The sequence below is a fragment of the Agelaius tricolor genome, unplaced genomic scaffold, assembly GCF_023055355.1.
Source record: "Agelaius tricolor isolate 1412-34295 unplaced genomic scaffold, bAgeTri1.0.p SCAF_22, whole genome shotgun sequence".
Classification (NCBI taxonomy): domain Eukaryota; kingdom Metazoa; phylum Chordata; class Aves; order Passeriformes; family Icteridae; genus Agelaius; species Agelaius tricolor.
In genome coordinates this window covers 6,619,393-6,640,421 of record NW_027269282.1, presented here as the reverse complement: position 1 = coordinate 6,640,421, position 21,029 = coordinate 6,619,393, and the positions used below count along the sequence as shown (strand labels likewise).

The 21,029-nt window shown below is 41.8% G+C and overlaps 1 protein-coding gene across 6 annotated transcripts in view; it reads left to right on the top strand.

The window, feature by feature from the left end:
* Positions 1 to 21,029, top strand: part of ABLIM1 (actin binding LIM protein 1) — a 190,758-nt gene that overhangs the window by 96,172 nt on the left and 73,557 nt on the right. For all 6 annotated transcript variants that reach the window (XM_071446245.1, XM_071446240.1, XM_071446242.1 and 3 more), the window contains exons 3-4: positions 5,775 to 5,958; positions 7,406 to 7,515. In XM_071446245.1, the coding sequence (XP_071302346.1) occupies positions 5,775 to 5,958; positions 7,406 to 7,515 (294 nt within the window). The remainder of the gene's footprint in view (positions 1 to 5,774; positions 5,959 to 7,405; positions 7,516 to 21,029) is intronic.

Genomic DNA, 21,029 nt, shown 5'->3' with positions numbered 1-21,029 from the left:
GCATCATGAAATTATAGGAGGTCACTTGAATCTGTGAATCACCAAGATCCAGGTGGAAATGGGAATCTGTTCTTTCAGGGAAGCTAACAGAGGTTAAAGTTTCTCCCATGCCAGGGAATGGAGTTCAGATGTGAATTCATGCATTCAGGTAGCTTGATGTGAAATCAAACCTCAGTGAAGCTGTGAGACTAATTGCCATTTCTGCATTTACATATCTTAGCTGCCGTGTCTTGAAGACTGCTCTTCTTGCAGGGTGCTTCTGGCATTTCACTTCAGGTTCAGTTTCTTCCCAATCTGAGGTGGATCCTTACTTTTCTGTTGGGGTTAGAATACTATTAATGACAAGTGATTGATACCAATCTTAGTTTTGGGCTTGAGGTCTCTTCAGAGACCAAACATTTGACAGGAAATGAAATTAATTGCACTACTTGGCTGATACTGATGAATGCTGACAGATGCCACGTCAGATTTTAAAAAGCTACAGGATCCCTTTGGAAGTAGAGGAGCAGCAGGATGATTAACAGGTGCCTGATGAGCAGGGCAGAGCATCCTCACAAAAATACAAAAAGTTTCTTGGCTTTGTGGTCAGTGCATCCTTCATCTGCTTGGCTTGGATGAGGTTTGGCTTTGTTCTATCCTTAAACTCCTGGTTTGCTTATTTAAAATCTTTTTAGAGAGATGTTTCCTCTAGATAGTTACAGTCAAGCCATCCGAGGCTAAACTTTGACATTTTTCCACTGATTGCCTTTTCTTCAAGGTTCACTTCCCACAGACCTGTAAATGACTTTGATCTCCACCTCGTGCTTAGTTTAATGTGAAAGGTGTTTTAAATGGTCGAGTGATTCCTGCCATTGTTTCCATCCTGGTGCACAAACCACTGATTTTTCAGTGGGGCAGCTGTCACATTGCTGCACCACAGACAGCTGCTATTTGCTTGCTGCTGTGCTCAGGTGTGAGCTGCTGGCTGCTGCATTGCTAGAAAGACTGAAATTGTGCCAGTCAGGTGCAGACAGGAACAGCTCCCAGCACAGCATTGTTTGTGTCTCCAGTGCTGGAGGACTGAAGGCAGGGCCATGGCATGGGAAGCTGATCACGTTAAAGCTGAGCTCATCTGAGGCTCAGAATTCACTTTTGGTTTCAGCTGAGTTTCAGCCTGCATTGAATGCCCAGGGGCTGCAGTCAGGTGCCCACTGAGGGCTGCCTGTGACACGGTGACAGCGGCACTCGGGTGCTGCAGGCAGGGAGCTTGAACTGGAGCATCAGGGATTTCCATGGGAACAGAGAAAGGCCTGACTGGAGGCTAGAGGATGCTTCCCACGGGGGATCTCAGACCAGTTTAGGAGAAGAAGGAAGAAATACAATCTAGTCTTTTGCTCAGGAAGTGTTTTAGCTGCTAAACCTTTCCTCTACCCAATGCCAAGCATCATAAAAGCAGATTTTAAGGTCACCTGTGTTTGTTCCATGTTCATGTACTTTGACTTCCCAGCAAGTTTCTTGTGTCAGTCTGCTGAAATGAGAAGAGATTCCAGAACCACTGGGAATGCTGGACATCAAATAGCTTCAATCAAAATGCATCTCTCATCAGTGTATGACAGAAAAAAATCTCCAGTGACAGGAGTGTGACAAATGGTCACTGGGATCTCTGTTAGAGCTTTTGCAAACTGCTGCATTTCTTACTGGTGCCTTGCAATCTCCCTGCCAGGGTAGTGCTGCAGCACAGCATCTGAGATTTACTGTTCCTGTGTGCTTTTCTGATGATGCTTGGATGTAGGTTCATTCTTTAAATGAATAACACCATCAAGAAGAGTGTTGGTAAGAGGAGTAAAAGGCAGAACGAGACTTGGTTCATTTGAAATGCAGAAACTTTAAACTCTAAAAAGAACTTGAACCTTGCTTTCATCAATATGGGATTTGTTAAACTCTTATGTGGAAAAAAAAGAAACCAATTTTCCCTGTGTATTTTTTTGGATGTAGGTGATAAACTGAAACATTTCCAAATTCCTTTCTACCTTCAAACAAGAGATCCATTATGTCCTAAGAATAACTGTTGTATGACTATTTCCCTGCTTGAAAACAGCACCATTATTCCATGAAGCTGAAAAATACAAGAAGGAAATAAAATCCCAACAGGAAATTGAATTTGCACCTTATTTAATGCACAGTAACAAAGTAGATCATTAGAATTTTCTTAATGAATAGCATTCACTTCTGCAGACTGAGAGCCCAGATTCACAGACTCTCCTTATGTGTTTTTTTCCTTCAGTGCTGAAACAATTTTTACTCAACATCAACATGGAGTTCAACTCTCCCTCACAGTAAGGCTATGGAGATCCCAAATAATGCTCAGTAGGATCAAATCCTACTTTAGTTCTCTTTGGAAAACTCTGATCTCTTCATTTTTGTCATCACCATTAAAACTTGGAAGTGACTCACCTTAAGAATGGTCCAGGTCTGGATCCACAGGCAGCTGGATTGCTCCTGACCACCCCAGATATTTCCATGACAGACCCTGGAGCTTTGGGAGCTCTCAGCAGCCCTGGCCATATCTCCAGCCTTTCTGTGCTCCAGGGATGCAGAATAGGAGCTCCAGAGAGTAGCTGAAGACAGAAAAAGCTGGTGGGTGGGTGTTTTCCTTACAGTGGGAGGTAGAACTGTATTCCAGCTTATTCCATTCACAAGAGAGGCAGGATGGTTTGTTTGGAATATGAAATTCTTTGATATACAGAGAGAAAAGCTGAGTTCCTCCAAGAGCTTTTGAAGACAATGGTTTCTTCTTTCATTTAAAGAAAAGTGCTGGCTTTTTTTTTGTCTCTGTGCTTGTGGTACCTTAGGGAACAGAAATGCTCCCCAGAGTCTCCTGTTTCAGATGGAGGGTTTTGGTTATGAAAAACAGAATTTCTCCCATCATACTGAGCAGGAAGAATCTTGGGGAAATGTTTTTCTTCTGTAGAACTATTTCTGTGTGATGGATGTTTACAGAATACCTCTTGCTTTTTGCCTTCTCAAACACAATTTGTGCATCACTATTGGCTCCACAAAGTAATTCTTTCATTTTTCCCATCAGTATAGGAAAAAAATAGTTTCATCTTTACAGTTAACTGCCATCATTTAGGTATAAATTTTTCTTTGATGACATGCTATGTGTGCCACAGCAGTTGCATAGATCACACCATCAGAATGAACTGTACATATGTTGAGTTCACAGCTGATTTCTCTTCCCTGCCTCTGCTGCTTGAGGCATGAACGGTGGTGGGCATATGGGCTTTCTTTTTAATAAAAGTCAATTGCAATTCCTCCCGTCTTTTTTGTGGTTTTTCTGCAGCGACCATAAATATGTGTGCTAAGGCAGTATGTGTCAGCATGAGGGGATTCATTGTCAGAGCCAGGACTTCTGCACAGTTGCAAAAAGAAGGAAAAAGAGCTGTTCAAATCCCCTCCCTGTTACACACCACACTGTGCATGGAGTGTGGTACAGCCTTGTTTGTCCTTTCTGATTTGATCTCTGACTCAAAGTGAAAGCAGCCGGCTGGAATCGCATTTTTCCAGCCATGGCCCTTAACAGACTGGGTGACCCTTGTTTTTCCCATGTAGCTTAAAGCTGTGATTAGTGATAGGGACACATGTGCCAAATTGACTGCAAAAATCCCTTGTAATGTGGGGTAGCCAGGGCTTGTTTGTAATTCCTGCAGATTGGTGTGTGCTTCCTGCTGTGTGTGTGCCAGGGACGAGGGATCTGCTTGGGCCTGCGTCCGTGGCTGGCCAGGGTGGGAGGATTCAACTCAGACATTCTGAGCTATTTGCAAAAGGAGTTAGAGATTGGGTAGAAAGAAGACTTCATTAGGAAAAGGGCAGTAGAAAGAGATTCTTTTTGACAATAGCAATTGCTGTCTGTAAAAGACTTGTGAAATATTTAGCCCCCATGTTCGTGATAGGCTTGAATCCCTGGGGGTAGAGCCTGATAACTGTGTGTGCATGAACTCTTTCCTTCCAATTCTGTAGTAGTTTTTGCAAACAATGATCTGCCACCTCTTTATGATGCTGAAGCTGGGTTTTCAGAAGAAGCTAGAACAGAGGTGGTATTCAGAGTTACTTTTGATCATCCCAGCTTATTAGAGCCTTGCCTAGGCAGGTAGAGGGGGCCACAGTGACCAAATAAGTTCTTCAAAAAGTGACTCTTTGGTAGAACTGGGGATCATAGCAAAGAGCCAGAGAGTTCATACAGCAGCTCCTGAGGCAGACCCAGCTGCACACTGAGCACCTTCAGCTTGAGGCTAAAAAATAGATACTTGGATGTTAAAGCTACAAGGTAAATTACAAACTAGGATTTAAATAATCACACAGACACGTGAGTACTCCATAGCACTTCATGAAGTTTAGCAGCTTCCAGAGCATCTTTTAAACATTAAAGCAGAATTCTCCATTTCTACGTGATTTAATGGTAAGGATCTGCCCAAAGTAACTTAGAGAAGCAAACCTATTGTAAGTAGGTTTTCCACTGGACCTACAGTGGAAAATTGTGGTGTAGAGGTTACCTGTACCTTCTGCCTAACAGAATATTTTACTCTTAATTTGAAAATAGTATTTTAAACAGAGATCAGTAGAAGAAAAAGAAGGACTGAAAATGTTTTTTTTTTCTGGATGTTTACCTAAAAAACAGCTTGGAACCTTTTGCAGCATTTTAACAGAGCCTTAACAGTAGTTCTTTGTAATTCTCCTCAGTCACTGATAATTGAGTTTTGGCTGCTTGTGGATTTAATGCCACCATGAAATGTAATTTGTTTGCACATGGAATATTATCACTCTCTATGCAGAAATGTGAAACCGGAAAAATGCTGGTCCTGATACTGCTTTCCTTCTAAGCTGCATTTTAGTTCTGTTTATTGTTGTTCTATTAATTGTTGTTACAGTAGCAGTCATTAGACCTCCAGAGCTGGGCAAGAGACAAAGAAAACTTGCAATTCCTGCCCCAAATGCCTTGCAATTTTAATTTTCAAGGCAGGTAATTAGTAAGATACTAGCCCATTATAACAGCACTGAGGATGAATGTGGGATACAATATTGTGCTTAGGACTTGTGGCAGAAAGAGGAATTGAACCCTAATCTTTCTGTATTTAATATTTTAATTTTTCAAGGACTGTGTAACTGCAAGGACCTAGTGTACTGCTTATTTATTTTTCCTTAATACTCAGAATTTCTGATATTGAATATTTCTGATATTTGATCTGAAGATACTTGAATCTTATGAAGGGGGATGAGATGGCATTCCTTGGAGAGTTAGGTTAACATACTAGATTGCTGTGAAGAGTGGTTTCTCTTACTGAATTACACAGATACAGCAATATACAGAGGAGCAGGAGGAGTGCCAGAAACCAAAGTGCCTGGGAGGAGCTGGGTATAAATTATTGGTGATACAGGGGAACACTAAATAGGTAGTTTCGAGTTCTTTGTTCAACCTAAGCTAAAGGCACAGTGTGAAATTCAATCTCCCATGGCACTTTCTCTTCGTGGGGTTTGGCTGTTAGAGGTAGGATTGCTTTCTGTCTCTGTGTTGACCAGAAATGCCAATGCAGGACTCTGAATATTTCCTCAAAGCAAACCAGGCACCAGGTTGTGATGTGTTCTGCTTTGAGTGAATAGGCATTTTACAGTGGAAAAACTGCCAAGTCACAGAAATCCTTGACTGGCTCTTCACCCTTTTTACTGATACAATTGAGCAGCTAACATCCTTAGCAGTGATATGTTTCTAATCTGTGTGGTTTGTTTTTTGATTCCAGTGTGTGGCTGTGACCTGGCACAAGGAGGCTTTTTTATAAAGAATGGAGAATATCTGTGCACCTTGGACTACCAGCGCATGTACGGCACCCGCTGCAACGGCTGCGGGGAGTTCGTGGAAGGAGAAGTGGTGACAGCTCTGGGGAAAACTTACCATCCAAGCTGCTTTGCCTGCACTGTCTGCAAGTAAGTCATCCCTTCAAACAACATGGCAGGAGCCCAGCTCAAGGAAAACACAAGGAAAGGTGTTGCCATCAGACACAAGTCTCAAGACAGATTTCTCTTGCGAACGCATTTATTTTGTTATAGAAGATATGCTGCGGATCTGACTTTAAAAGTCTTGAAAATGCCACTCATTTATATGGGGGACATGGCTTTTTTTATGACATGTAGTTCCCTGTTCTCAGAAAGTTACTCTCATGTCTGAAAGAATTAAGTGTCAGTCTTACACACTGAGATAATGATGTGAGTTCGGGTGATCAGCCCAGCTTAGTGGGGGAAATGAAGTGCAGCAAAATTCTGGATGCTACATTTGAGCTCTGAGGACAGTCCAGCATAAGAGCATGTGGCTATGGGACTATTGGGATTCCCCCTCTTCTCAAATACTCTTTCTTGTCCCCAGTAAGAGAACCACTCTTCAGTTCTGCAGCAAGTAATAAGGAGTTGGCTAAGGCTGTGTGGATCAGAGAGAGGTGGCATTTTAAACTCCTATCTCTGATAAGTAGTTGAAGTACTTTGTCCTTTAGCCTGGTACATTTTTCAAGCCCTTTTTTATTGAAAGAATGCTGCTTGTTTTCTGTTTTTAAGTAGTGTGTGAATTTACTGCGTTTTGGTAATCGTATAATGTATATGTTGCAGTTTTATTTCCAGTGTGAAACATGACATCAATTTTCTGTACATTGATTTGCATCAATCTTTTTATGTTGAATGAACAAAAGATGAGTCTTTGAAATAGATGAATGAAATTCAGTATTGCTGCTGATTTATTTTTGGCCCACTTAGAGATGGCAGTGGAAAGGAAACCACGCCTGTTAGATTTTGTTTTGTTGAAATCAGCAGTAGATTTGCTAAGCAGTTTTGGAGTGAGGTGGGGGTCTGCACTCAGCAGTTAACACTCCTTATTAAAGATTTGGAGTTATTAAATGTTGTTCATCCTCTGATTTAGGCACCAAATAAGAGTTAACAGCAATGTCAACTTCTGCCTAACACACATTCTTAACATTTATGAGTGACTAGCTCCACATTCCTTCACCAACCTCAAGAACAGTTCTGATTCTTTGAGTTCTCTTCTGTATCATTTGCTACCCACAACATCAAGCTGAGACCATCATAAATGTAGGTGTTGTGTCTTAGCAGATTTCACTGTCTCTGCTATTCAGATAAAATATGTTTGATAATATTTTTAAAATGAAAATACAAGGCAAGTCTAACCTCTGCTCTGCTTGCATCCATGGATTGGATTCCTTCCAGTGCCTGGTTTTGCCAAGGCCACATTGCAGAAACTATTTGGCCTGAGTTTCTGTAAAATATTGATTGCACTGGAGGAAGGCAGAAAAACTCAAGGCAGGGAGAACAGAGGAAAAATCTCTGGCATAACCTTTGCAAAAATACATTTTTCTCTTGAACTTTCCAGGCGTCCATTTCCGCCAGGAGATCGGGTTACCTTTAATGGAAGGGACTGTCTGTGTCAGATGTGTGCTCAGCCGATGTCCTCCAGCCCCAGAGAGCTGTCTGCCTCCAGCAGTAAGTTGCCATCTCATTCCTGAAGCCTCTCACTTTTCCAGGCTCATCAGCATTTGATTGGAACTAACATAATGCAGTATTTTGGTGGTTTTATTTTTATTCGCATTTAGAAGAGTGAACTATGTTGAGAATTTCTGTGTTGGTTTTTTTTCTCTTCATTAAGTGCCTGTTACTACAGATGGGAAGAGACACTTAGACATTTCAATGTGAAAAAATGACTTTTCCCCAGTGACTGGATTTTTAAAAAGATTTTTTTTTAAATTTTGCTTTGACAGGCACCAGAAAAGTATCTAAGTGATAAATCCTGAGGTTTCAAAGTTGGTAGAGTCTATTTCTTTAATGTATGATGATGCAAGTTTAAGTATTCAAAAGCGGATGAAGTCAGAGGAAATTAATTTTCTTCTGCTATTTAAGAATTCAATTAAATTGTCCTTTAAAAGGAGTATCTACAGGATTATGCTTCCAGTAGACTGATGCCACAATGATACTGTGATCAGAACCTCAGGAAACCATTATAAAAGACACAGGAAGCAAATTAAAGGGAAAGATACAGAATAAAGAAAGTTTGGGAGGCAAGTTTCGCTGGCTTGCTGTTGGGTTTTAACACTTTTAAAAGGTAATTTGTAAATTACTGATATTAATCTCTGCCTCTGGTAGTTAATTTTTGTTAATCTTTGGGGGTTTCTTTCTCTGACTGCTGGATTGTACTCAGCACTCACCCAGTGTAGTTTTGTAAATCAAAATGGCTGCAGCTCTCTTTGTGACACCGGGTGGTTTTCCTTCAGGGAGAAACTGTGTATTTTCTCCTGGTACTTGGCTTTGAGATCCTGGGATTATAAAGTGCTAGGGAAAGACAAAGATGGATAATGTTTGTGCTCACTGGATGAGTCAAGTGAATCTCAGGATATCTGATTTGCCTGAGAACATGCAATCAAACCCTTAGACAAAGGGAAAATGAGAGACTTTTTTTGTTATTGTGCCTCTCTGTCTGGGAAGTAATGCTTTTCCACTATAATTGTAGATTTGCAACTGAAAATGCACAGGCCTAATCACTTAAGGAAGAATTTAGGAACCTGCAAAACGGCTTACAAGACTTAAAAGGCAACATAAAAATTTATGAGGCACTTCAGGCACCCAGAGAGTCCTTCCGAGACAGAGGAATGATGTGAAAATTGATATTTAGGGGGCAAAATTGGCAAGGAACTGCAAGGCATAGGGACCTTGGACAGTACTGATATTCTTTCTGTAAGCATGCCAGAGCACAGAGGAAGCTGGATCTGGCTCTCCAAGGGTGGCACACCTGTCCAGCAGCGTGGCACTTGCCACATGCCTGACTCCAGGTGCCAGAATGCCCCTGGAAAATGTCAGGTTGGCCTTGTCTGATACTTGGCAAGCCAGAGAGCTGGATACTCACCTGCCCACAGCCATAATCTCTGCTGGGATTGCTTCTTGGCTCCCACACTTCCATAGGCAGCAAATATTATAAAACAACATTTTGTGGGACTTGTGATGAGATTATTGGGGTTTTTAATCATAATTGTGTCCTGCTGACAAACTGGTTTGCCAGTTCACACAGCTAGAGAGCTCCTGCTCTCAGCAGCTTAGAGTGCACTACTTGGAAATCTGGAGACACCTGTCATGGTGCATCTTGTTCTTTTATGGACAAAGACTTGCAGAAATGTGTAGCATAGAGTTTCAGGTCGTTTTAGTGCAAAACTCTCCAAACAGACAAATAAAAATGAGAACAGCTTATATTATATGTTCAGAACTAATAAATATTTAAAAATTCAATGAAGAATCCTCTGTCTTCAAGGATTTACCAGTTGCTGCTTTAGCTTTGTGCAAAAGTTGACTTAGATACAGAAAAATATCTTGCCAGCACAAAAAAGTTAATTTTAATTAGTGTAAAGTATTTCAGATTACTTCCAGGTTTCTCCTGCTGGCTAATACACACATATTTTTTTTCAAAAGCTTTGCCATTTTTGAAAGGATTTTTTAAAATACAAGTTATTTTAGCAGAGTCTCTGATTCACACTATGCATCTATTTCATATCCTGTACTTCTCTCAGCTTCCTGTGATTACGTTCAAGTAGATCACTAGAGGAGACTTTCCTTAAAACAAGGAAAGTTTGAGGGAATGCAGTAGATTGCAAATATATCAGGTTTGATTGCTTGGTGTAATGTGAAAGGAAGCCTTCTATCCTAGAATGTCTGCATTAATGCTGACATGCCATTTTCCAGTGTCTATTACTTCACACAAATGAAAACTTACTGACAGCTTTGCTTGGATGATTGCAAGGAAAATCAAATGTGTCTGAGTACAGGGGTTAACATCTTGAATAACATGAACCTGAATATTGTTACACTCTATTGTAGTGCATAGCAGTGAAAATCAGATGGGAAAATACGAAATAATTATCTTTTTTTTTTTTTTAGTATTAGTTGGGTCTATAATATTTATTTACCTAATTTATATTAGTAAGATATTTCTTTCACTGCACATCTGTTACCTGAAATTATAGCTATTTTCTTGAAGAACTAATTCAGTGACTCTATTTTTATTCTAAATTTTTAAAATTCAAATGCAGCAGAGTAATCATAATTTATAATTTAATCAATCCTATTCCTTGGCTACTGCTAGAAATACACAGTGCACTAAGTTTGGGATCTTCATTCATTCAGCAGGAAATCCAATAACAAATACCTGTAAATCACTTTGCAGACAAATGAAATGAGTGGTGTTTGGTTTTGTTATTGTTTTATTTCATATGACAGCTTGATAAATGCCATGTGAACTATAAAGCAAAGTGACTGGGACAGATGTAGAGCAGCACAGAAACAGGACCAATAGATAACACTGACTAGAAGTGAGGTGTTGATGCCTTGGATAGTTCAGGGCTTTCAAGATTCTGTCAAAAGACCTGAAAATTTTTTCTTTGGGGCCCAATAAAGGAGTAATGCAATAACATATCCCAGTAATTGCTATTTATTTTTTAAGCAGTAGGCCCAGGTTTTCTATTTGGTGTCATGATTGCCTGATTTGTCCTGTCTTTAGTTCTTTGTACTCTCTGTTGTGTTCTGGCTGCATGGTAACACACTGTGTTTAAGGTCCACGTTGTCTCTCCAGAAAACCAGTTGTGCAGGCACCTGTTATTTCTAAATTTTGGGCAAAACTGTAACTGTGCAGCTGCATAACATGCCTTCCTTTGGGGCATTTATCAGGGAATTCTCCCCAAGGCAGCTGGTAAATGAACTGATGCAGGCTTTGAAAATAAAAGTCTCCAGTTTAGTCAGACCTTAATTTTTAAAAAGTACCGCACTGGCTTCTGTTTTTTTTCTGGAATGCACCTGAGGTGTTGTGAGAGTCCAGCTGAGAGCAGAGCAGCTGTACAGAGACCCCTCCCTCCCTGGGGACAGGCACAGGAGCTGGTGCCAGCAGCTGTAGGGCTCGAGCCAGCACTCCTCTGGCCCAGGCATCATCTTTGGAATCCAGAAGAGACCATACATGTCTTTGAATGTAGTTTAGTCTCCCTTCCTCAAGCTGAGGTCTTTTTCCTTGGGAAATTCACCATTCCCACAATAAAGCAATAAGAATGCTGTGCCATTTTCTATGAGGTTGAGCCCTTTCTCTGTTGGTTCATTATCTGGGTGCTGGTCTGGAAGCTTTAGTTATTTCTGATCATCTGTTTGCTGGAAGGTTGGATCATTTTAGTGATGTACATGAACTTATTAAGAAATTGCATTTCAAGTGAAAAGTGTGTTTCCTGGGACAAACCTCCCCATCCAAAAGAAACTGAAGCATTCCAATCACCTAACAGGAGTTCTCATTTTGAAAAATTCATCTTTCAAAATGGTGACAAAGACTTTGACCATTGTTTCTTTTCAGTGAAATGGAAACTTGTGTCCTATAAATGCCAGTGGTGATATGTCACTGACAGATTTTATGAAAATCCTTTTGCTAGGATTTTTCTCCTGAGAAGCTGAGAAGCCTCAGAAAATAAATGTAAACAATAACTATCTGATGGCTGTGGAATGTGGTTTGGAGGTTGCTGACCAACAGGTGCATCTTTGATTGGTTCCACGTGAGTTGTTTTTACTTGATGACCAATCATGGTCCAGCTGTGTCAGACTCTTTGGTCAGTTACAAGATTTTATTATTCATTCCTTTCTAGCTTTCTGATGTCTCCTTTCTCTTTCTTTAGTGTAGTTTTAGTATATAATTTTCTTTTAATATAATATAATATAATAAAATAATAAATCAGCCTTCTGAAACATGGAGTCAAGATTCTCATCTCTTCCCTCATCCCGGGGACCCGCAAACGCCACCACAGCGATACAGTTCGGAAAGGAGCAGAGGGAAGACATTTCAACTTCCCTTTCTTTGTAAGAGTCTCTCCTGTGAGTACAGAGCATTACAGTGCAGCCAAGAGGTGGACCAGAGTTTCCAAAGCGAGTGTTCCATGAATAATCCTGGTGCAGCTGTTCCCCGAGCAGCCGGCGTCCACGTGGAGATTTCACATCGTGTTTTGTGTCTTTGTCCTTGTCTGCTCTGCACATTATGTTCTGGCTCAAAGAATGTCAGCTCTTTGGGACAAATGCTTTCATGCCTATCAGTACAGAGTCTAACAGGGTTGGATTTGGCCTCACAACTGGGAATCTTTGCTCTATTGTGATATAAATAATGAGCTTAATGCCTAATGGACTTGTGGGAAAAAGGTGTCTTTGCTAATTATGCAGTAGCCTTATCTCTTTGAAAAAGATGCAGGCAGTAACATTCCCAGTAAATAAATGAAACTTCCAACAAGGTTCTGGAAATACTGAAGTAAAGCAGAGCCAACATACCATATCTGCTGAAGGAGGAGGAGATGGGAAGGAAAAAATAGAAATCATCTTTTGCCTCACTGCCCAGAAAAGTGGCAGGAAAGTGAGCTTGTATTAGAGACAACAGAGCATCAAAATGGAGAAGCAAATCTACTTTGCAGCCCTCCTTTAAAGGCTCTTTAATTCTTAATGCAGTCCTATAGTCAGGGCATAACTGTCCTTCCATTAGATAAAAATATAAGTGATTGCTGCCAGTGTTCAAAAGTAATGTCAGAGCTGATGTATAAGCATCACAGACTTCTCCATTAGAAATTAGCTAAAATGGATGCAAAATTCCTTTTAATCATAGTTCTTAGGAAAGGTCTGCTGCTTGGATTTGTAACTGTTCAGCCACATTTGAGTGATTTTTCATTATTTTGTTATTTATAATTTTTTCCTGGAGCTCTCTGAAAGCTCCTTCAATTCCATAGAGAATTTAAAAGTGCAGGGGAAAGTTGGCTGACTGTTGCTAAGCAAGATATCTGCAGTGATTTTAAAAGGTGTTGAGCAACATCCAACACATGATTTTGAGCTTATTCTTAAGAAATATTCTCCAGTTTCACACTGTGTCAAAGCTACACAGGTACTTGGCACAGGTGGAGATGGGCCTAGTGAGAGACACTGAGCTCACTTTGTCTTCAGGAACATTCACCCACAATATCCACAACTTCAGTGAGGGCCCTGGGGAGCTTAGAGAGGCTCAACAGTTTTGGTTGTCAGCATGCATTTTTAAATTTTAATTTTTAAAATTTTGAGCCTTAAGCATTTAATATTTTTTATGTGCTGTAACACAAAAATTTTTTTCGTTTCATTCTTGGCTTGTCTCTTTACATAAGCAGAAGCACTCCCATAACTCTGTGGCATTCAGGCTACTGGAGATTCAGTTGAGGGTTTGGGGAACTTGACAGAAGAGGCACACATTGTCCCATATCTCTTTTTTTTTTTTTCTGTTTACCATAGAATAAAAGCATACTGTGGACATCACTGTTGATTGATTTCAAACACTGATTTAAATCTTTGATTTTAATCATGGTTTGTTCAATAACCCAGGAAACCTTGATTAGACTGACTGATTGTAACCTTGGATTACATTTAGATTTTTAATTATAAAATACTAATTGATAAACATGAGGGTACTTCATATCTGTACACATCTACTTAACCTAATATAGCTCTGCATAAAGTCGTCATATTATTTAACATCTATATTTTTCCCTAACAACTATTTTTGCTAATGAGTTGTCAATTTCAACTTTCATTTGAATGAACGTTGAAATTTTATTTAGAATACATAAAGTATCTGTGGATATTTTTTACTTTCAGAAATTTGCTAGATACATGGAGAATGTAAATGAATTAAAATATATTTCAGTTTTGGAAATTATATTTTTCAGGAGTCCATAGCTTATGAAACTATTTACTGTGGATCTCCATGACCTTAAAAATTTTGAAAGTGGAACATCTTATATATCCCAATTTTGAATAGGAAAAGGGAAGCAAGTTTATTCCCTATGTTTTCAGATCCCACTCCTAACTACAATTTATTTCATACTTTAAATTTTAAATGAAATCCTTTATTTTTTTAATATCACTATTTAATTCTCCATTTCTTTAGACTGAATTTGATTGTAATAACCTTGCAGGGCAGCTTCATTTATGACTTAACCCACTTAAGCATATAGTGGGTCTAAAATTTTACCCCATCCCCCCTTCTAAGAATAAAAGAAGCAAATCAACATTCATGACATGATAAAAGTTCAAGAAATTATGCAAATTCAAGCAGAGTTCCTTTCTGGCAAAAGCCAGAAAGGATTGTGCCTAAGAATATGCAATTCTTTTAATTGCACTGGCCAATGTGTATGATTGTTTCAAGATGATTTATTCCTTTGAAGAATGCTTGCAGTCTTTGAAGCATTTTCATAATTTGAATTACTTTCTAGGATTAATTTTATTTCACTTTATGTCCTCACTCAGAAAAATGGGTGAATTACTCCAGTAGCCTCCATTTGCACAGCTATTTCCTAGTTTATAATACTGGTATTTTGATACTGCTTGATAAATTGTGTTCAGTCCTTCCCTGGAGGTATAGAAGCTTTGTTAGAAACTTGACCCCTGGGTGATAGAGATGGAGCAGCAACTGTATTTAAAATACAGTTGTGGCAGGGCAGGAAGTGTCTGATTTATGAGTTTTCTGTCAGAAAATTCCTTTTGAAAAATAACTGTTCTTCAGGAAGGTGTTTGCAGTCCAGTTTCCCCATTTCTTTTGGATGCTTTTGTGTTGCAGTAAATTGGACAGTACTAAATATGCGTCAGTTCTTATTTGCCTGTGTGTAACCCCATCTTGAACTTGGCAATCAAAACACATCCATGTCCTTGGCTTTTACTGGAGGAGTGCTTCTCCAGAGCTAATCCCAAAGGAAGGTCTGGGGGAGGTGCAAGGAATTCCTCAGTAAATGGGTGTTGCATGAGCAGGGATCACTAGCTTGGAGAACACAACTAGAAGGGAGATCCCCAGGGACTGGAGTGTCTGGGAATTGTCATGTTCAGAAAGCCTGCCAGGTAGCAAGTCAGGAATCAGAGGTCACTTCAAAAGAATGTGAAAAGTGAATTAGCTGTTAGCCAGACCTTAGTTTGCCATATGTTATCTGGGCATAAAAACCTTCCTAAGGGTTGTCATAAGTTTCATTCCTTTTTTTGGGAAGTTTGCACCCTGTTGGAATTGCTTGTTTTCCAAGAGTAACAGTTGAAAATTGTCCAAAATAGTCTGCAACGTGCTGTCCATGAACTGGGTATTAAACAATGAAGCTCTGAGATAATGGTGCAGTTCCCTTGGGGTACTGTGAGTGGGAATTGTGACTTTGAATTCTGAGTACTGAAATGTGGTAAAAGAAATGATGGGATAAAAGACTGACCTCAGCTTATAAGTACCTGGTCCTGGTTGATCCTTTAGAGTAGTTTTACAGGTGGGGCTCTGGGGGTGCTGGGATGGGAAGAAACCCCAAAATTTTATCTTTCTTTTATAGGACAATTAAAAACTCTTCTCTTTCATTGTGTATAGTTTGCTCTTTCTTCCTCCTCTTGTTTCATCCACCCTCTTATTCTCAGTTCAGATACCTGTGTGAAAGATTGGGTTGAAGAGGGAACTGGGACTGGTTAACTTGGTGATGCAGTTTTTTCAGGGACAGTCTGTTGGAGTAATGTGTCAGAAGGTCATTTGGTTTGGTCTCCTTTGGGAATGAGGAGTAGAAAGATGTGGAAATGAGGAATTGCCTTTCTCTGTTAAACACTTAAATCAATACAGACCCAACTGGGGGTGGGGAAGAGCATTCAACCTTCTGAATGACTTCAAATTAAATCAGGTGATGAAACAGCAATTTGCAGTAATCACAGAATCATTTAGGTTGGAAAAGATCTCTGAGATCATTGAGTCCAGCTTACACCCCAATACCACTGTGCCAGCCAGACCATGACACTGAGTGACACATCCAGGCTTTGCTTAATCAGTCCAGGGATGGCAACTCCAGCACCTCCCCAGGCAGTCCATTCCATTCCAGTGTCTAATCACACTTTCTCTGAGGAAATTCTTCCTAATGTCCAACCTAAACCTACCCTGGTGCAATTTAGATCATGCATAAAGATATTAAACAGGACTGGGCCCCATGCTGGCCCCTGGGGGACAGCACTAGTGACTGGTCTAATGATACATCCAAGATGTACAACAATGTGTGCCTTAAACAGACAAGTCAGTGTTGGGCACTCAGATGCTTCCAGGGACTTGTGCTGCAAGCAAAGAATGCCAGTTCATGCCATTGGGATTTCTTTCCCTATTTAATCAACTAAAATAGTTTTATTTTCTCTAACTACTTGTTTTGAAAATATCAGTTTTTCCCAACTTGCCATTTATAATAAAGTGTCAAAGCTATACTGCACTTCCCATGGGAAATTTATTTCCCTCCATTGTATGAGCCCAGCCTCTTATTGTTAGATTTCAAGAGTACAAGGCTGCTTATGTGGGTTTGTTTTGCCTTCAGCAAAAGGGCAATAGTGAATTTGTTCTGACAAACATTTCCCATCCTTGCAGTGGCAAAGAGAAGGGGTTTGGCAGCAGATTTCCTGAGTTACATGCTCAGATTGAAATCCTGCACGTAAAATTCCCAATATTGTATGTCCTTCTTTGACTTCCAGAACTTAGCACAGCCTCAATGACCAAATGGTTATGCTTTAAACTTTGAAAACGTTTGTCATGCTGTGAACATGGTGAGTTTGTATTTTTAGCTTTGACAGAAATACCTTGAAGATCTGGAAAAGCCTGCATGATATCATCAAACCTTTCAATTTTGAAGCAAGGCTTTAGAAGGTGTTGCCTGCTCTGTTGTTAAAGGGTGACTGAGAAAAAACTGTGGTCTCCCCACCTCTATGAGAAATTGTAATTGCACAACCTTCAAATTGCCACAGAAGAATTACTGGGATATAAGTTGTTTTTCAAGGTGACTAAGAGCTATTTATACTTAAGAGATTTCTTGACCTTGACTCCAGTGATCATATTTGCCTCTTTCATCACTTGCAAATCACTGGCTCTTTAGGTCCAGCTATGTTTGACAACGTATTTCTGTGTAAGTCCAATGAAAACTTACTGTTTAAGTATTAAAATAATAACAAAAATCCCCCCAATTCTTCCCTGCTTTTCCTGTTTCAGAACAGAAACCTGCTGGTGCTGTCTCTGTAAAGCTCACATACCAATGTTTGGTAAGGAGGGGAAATAGTTACAGAGAGTGTAATAAGAGTACAAAATACCTGTGACCTGTGGGGGTTGTGGCAGCTTCAGACTTTATCTGTTAGGTATGTGATGGCCATCAGGAGTGAAATGAACTCTTTGGTGACTTATTTAAATCAGACTGCTGTTAGCTTTGTTCACAGAGCTAACCCTGCATGGAGCAGAGCTGGTGTAATCATTCACATGACTTTGCAAATCCCTCTTTATTAGGATAAAAGCACACAAAGATGGTTTCTCCTTCAAAAATAATGTGGGATAGGCAGAGAATGTGGGATAAAGACATATTTGCTATTAAATTTGTAAAGCAATCCATGTGGGAGTGAGTAAAGTGTGCTGAGGGTTAATCCCAGAGCTGCATCAGCTCTGAGCTCACCTGTGCACTATTGGCTGAGAGCAGGGGAGGGAGGCAAAGGCAGAAAATCCACTGCTTAATTTAGACAGTGACAAATGGCTTGCTGTGCAGGATGCTTCACTCCTGGATGTCTGGGGTGGTGCAGATGCTAAAAAGGGAAACACATTTTCTCATATCTTTACAAGCAAGGTGTCATGGGTGGCAGCTCAGCCTGACCTGTGTCTTTTAGTGGGGCTGCTAAAGGTGGTGGCAGAGTGGAGGTCTAAATCATACATTATATTATAGTGGTGTGCCCTGTCCCCCCACTTTCCCATGCTTTTGGGCTGGCTGACTCCACAGCACAGTTCTTTTGTCCAGGCATTTTGTTTTGCACCCAGACATGTCAAATATGACCTATATCTAAGTGCATATGGGAGCTGTACTGCTCTCTCTGCATTTTCACCAGCACACTGCACTGTCCGCCTCCTCCTCTGTTATCTTGGCACTGCTGAATGTGCCATGTGCAAGGAATGGCAGTAAGGAAGGATCCAGGTGATGTGGCAAAAAGAAAATGCAAGAAAGCTCAGATTCGAGGGGTGCAGTCTGTTGGAGCCAGGTGTGAAGCCAGAGAGCACCATGGGGGGAACCATTGTACACAGATTCAGGAAGGATTGTCAGGTTTCTCAGTCTGCTCTGGCATATGGTTGTGGACCTCTGTTCTTACCTCACAGCCCTTTTATTTGCAGCATGTGCTAGTTATAGGTTAGACAGATACAGATTGTGCTTAATGTGATACTGAGATCCTGCCTGCATACCCTGGTGACATTCAGCCAAGGGCTTAAATGTGCCTCATGCAGGCCTGAGATCATAATGGCTTTTATTTGTAGAATGTGGATGAACAAATGGTCTTTTCTTAGCCCAGCCCAGCCCTATTCACTTTCTATTTTAGGAGATAATGATAATTGCAAGCTTTTCATGTATATACCAACAGTTTTGTCAGAATTAAAATCAGATTTATTTAAAAGCCATCTCAGACTAATACAGCAGTATTGGGCTATTAGTTTACTTTGCTTCTAGACATTCAACATATGTCTGTTGTATTAGCAGCATGGAAATTATAATTTCCTTTTGCAAAACACTTCAAGGAACCCAGAACGAGTGTAGATGTCACTGGTGTTATAGAATAATAAAAGGATGTTGCCAACCCCTGTATTAAACATGAGCACAATACTAAGTCTGGTGCTCAGACTTTCTGTGATTTGGCTTACAAAGAAGCAATTAAACAGTCAGAGGTACTTCATGGATCCCTGCTTTCCCCAGGTATCTGGTTTTGGCATCAATAAAGATGCTGGGTTAGGTAGACCTTTTGTGTAAGGCAGTTTCTCTCTTCCCACTGCCTTGGAAATTAAGTCTTTTAAAAATCCCTTTATTGATTCAATTTCTGAGAAAATTCAATTTCATGAAAAAAGTTTCCCAGACAAAAATGAAAACAGCATGGAAAACACAGCAGATATTTTGAGGGAAAATATCTCAGGGAATGCATCCCAGTGTGCCAGGCCCCAGGCTGGCTCTGGAGGAAGCCAGGAGTGCTGGGGGCTGAGAAATGGGGGCTGTGTTCAAACTGAGCTCAGCACCACTGGGACTGAGGACAGGACCCCATTTGCTCTCACAGTCCAAGCCAGGTTGCATGGTTTCAGATTCAGCTGAAGGAAATGAGGGCTGGAAGGGTCCTCAGGGGGTGATGCAGTCTCCTCCCCAAAGCAAGGTGAGATCAGCGTGCCAAAGCCTCTCTGACACGTGTTTGTGCCTTCCTCTGCCTGTGCTGGAAATTGCAGAGCCTCCCTGCCTCGGTGACCTGTGCCAGCCTTTGCTGTCACCCCAGCCTGGCATGGAGCCTTCAGCTGTCATGGCAGAGCAGAGGGATGCATTACATGGTGTCACTCCTTGTCATTTCATCATTCCAGCTTGTAACATATGTCCTCTAGAGCAAAGTCCTGGTATGAGGACATCTCAGGGCTGCTTTTCAAGTCCAAGTCGTGTCAAAAGTGTGTGACTCACATTTTGTCATAAGGTACCACTGTGCTTAGTGCCCCTCCCCTCCTTTTTTAGGGGATTTGAGAAGAAGAAGAAGAAGAAGAATGCTGATAGGAAGAGGGACATGCAGTGGTGGAGTCCTGGATTGCAGGAATGTGCAGCATATATTTGGGGTTCTTTTGGCCCGTTATCCAAAGTCCTGCCCTTTAGTCAGAAGGACTGACTCTGCTCCCATTATCATTCTGATAATAAACTTGGACTTGCCCTTCTGCAAGGCATGGTGTTGCCTGGGCTTAAACCCATCAGGAGATGAAGGTTTTTGGGCTGTGCCTGCTCAGTCAGCTTGAGTGTTGGAGCCAGGGTGATGTATCCCTGCTGCCTGGGCTTTACAGCTCACATTGCTCACTTCTGTTTGTCTCCATTTCTTGGGATCTGTTCTTGTTTCAGGCATTCACCCATGGAGCACCAAGTCTGGGGATAGTAACACCTGGGAAATCTTTTGTTCCAGGCTGTCTCTGTGGCTTCCATGAGTGGCTCAGCTGATGGGCATTCCCTTTCCACTTCACTGGGCTTCCAGGCCCTCCCCTGCCCCAGTCCTTCTGTCCCCTGAGGCTGGGCACAGCAGCACAACCCTTGCAGTTCAGTGCTGCCTGCCACATCAGTCTCTTCAGATCCTACCATGTGCTGGGCTGTCCCTTAACAGGAAATCTTTCTGAGTATTTTATGTTTGAAGGGAGAGGAATGGAAGCTTGGGGCTGAGCTAGAGAGCTCTGATGTAACATGAGCCATTGTGGCACCCCGTGGGACAGAGTGCTCCTGGCTTCTGCTTCCCTTTCGCCATCAGGGTCCTCCAGGACTGATTGCAGTGAAAAACGACCGCCAGGAAAGTTCCAAAACTCCTGAGCCAGAGTCCTTTTGCCAATTAGAGACCAGGAGAGCTTCAGTTTCCCATAGCTGTGGGGGGACAGCAACACACCCTCCCTGCAGTGACAGGGCTGCCAGCCCTGCCCTGGCCTGTGCCTGCAGGAGGGTGTGTGCCAGGGCTGTCCAGGCAGGTGTGTGCCAGGGCTGTCCCTGCAGGCAGGTGTGTGCCAGGGCTGTCCCTGCAGGAGGGTGTGTGCCAGGGCTGTCCCTGCAGGCGGGTGTGTGCCAGGGCTGTCCCTGCAGGCGGGTGTGTGCCAGGGCTGTGCCTGCAGGAGGGTGTGTGCCAGGGCTGTCCCTGCAGGCGGGTGTGTGCCAGGGCTGTCCCTGCAGGCAGGTGTGTGCCAGGGCTGTCCCTGCAGGAGGGTGTGTGCCAGGGCTGTCCAGGCAGGTGTGTGCCAGGGCTGTCCCTGCAGGCGGGTGTGTGCCAGGGCTGTCCCTGCAGGCGGGTGTGTGCCAGGGCTGTGCCTGCAGGAGGGTGTGTGCCAGGGCTGTGCCTGCAGGCAGGTGTGTGCCAGGGCTGTCCCTGCAGGAGGGTGTGTGCCAGGGCTGTCCAGGCAGGTGTGTGCCAGGGCTGTCCCTGCAGGCAGGTGT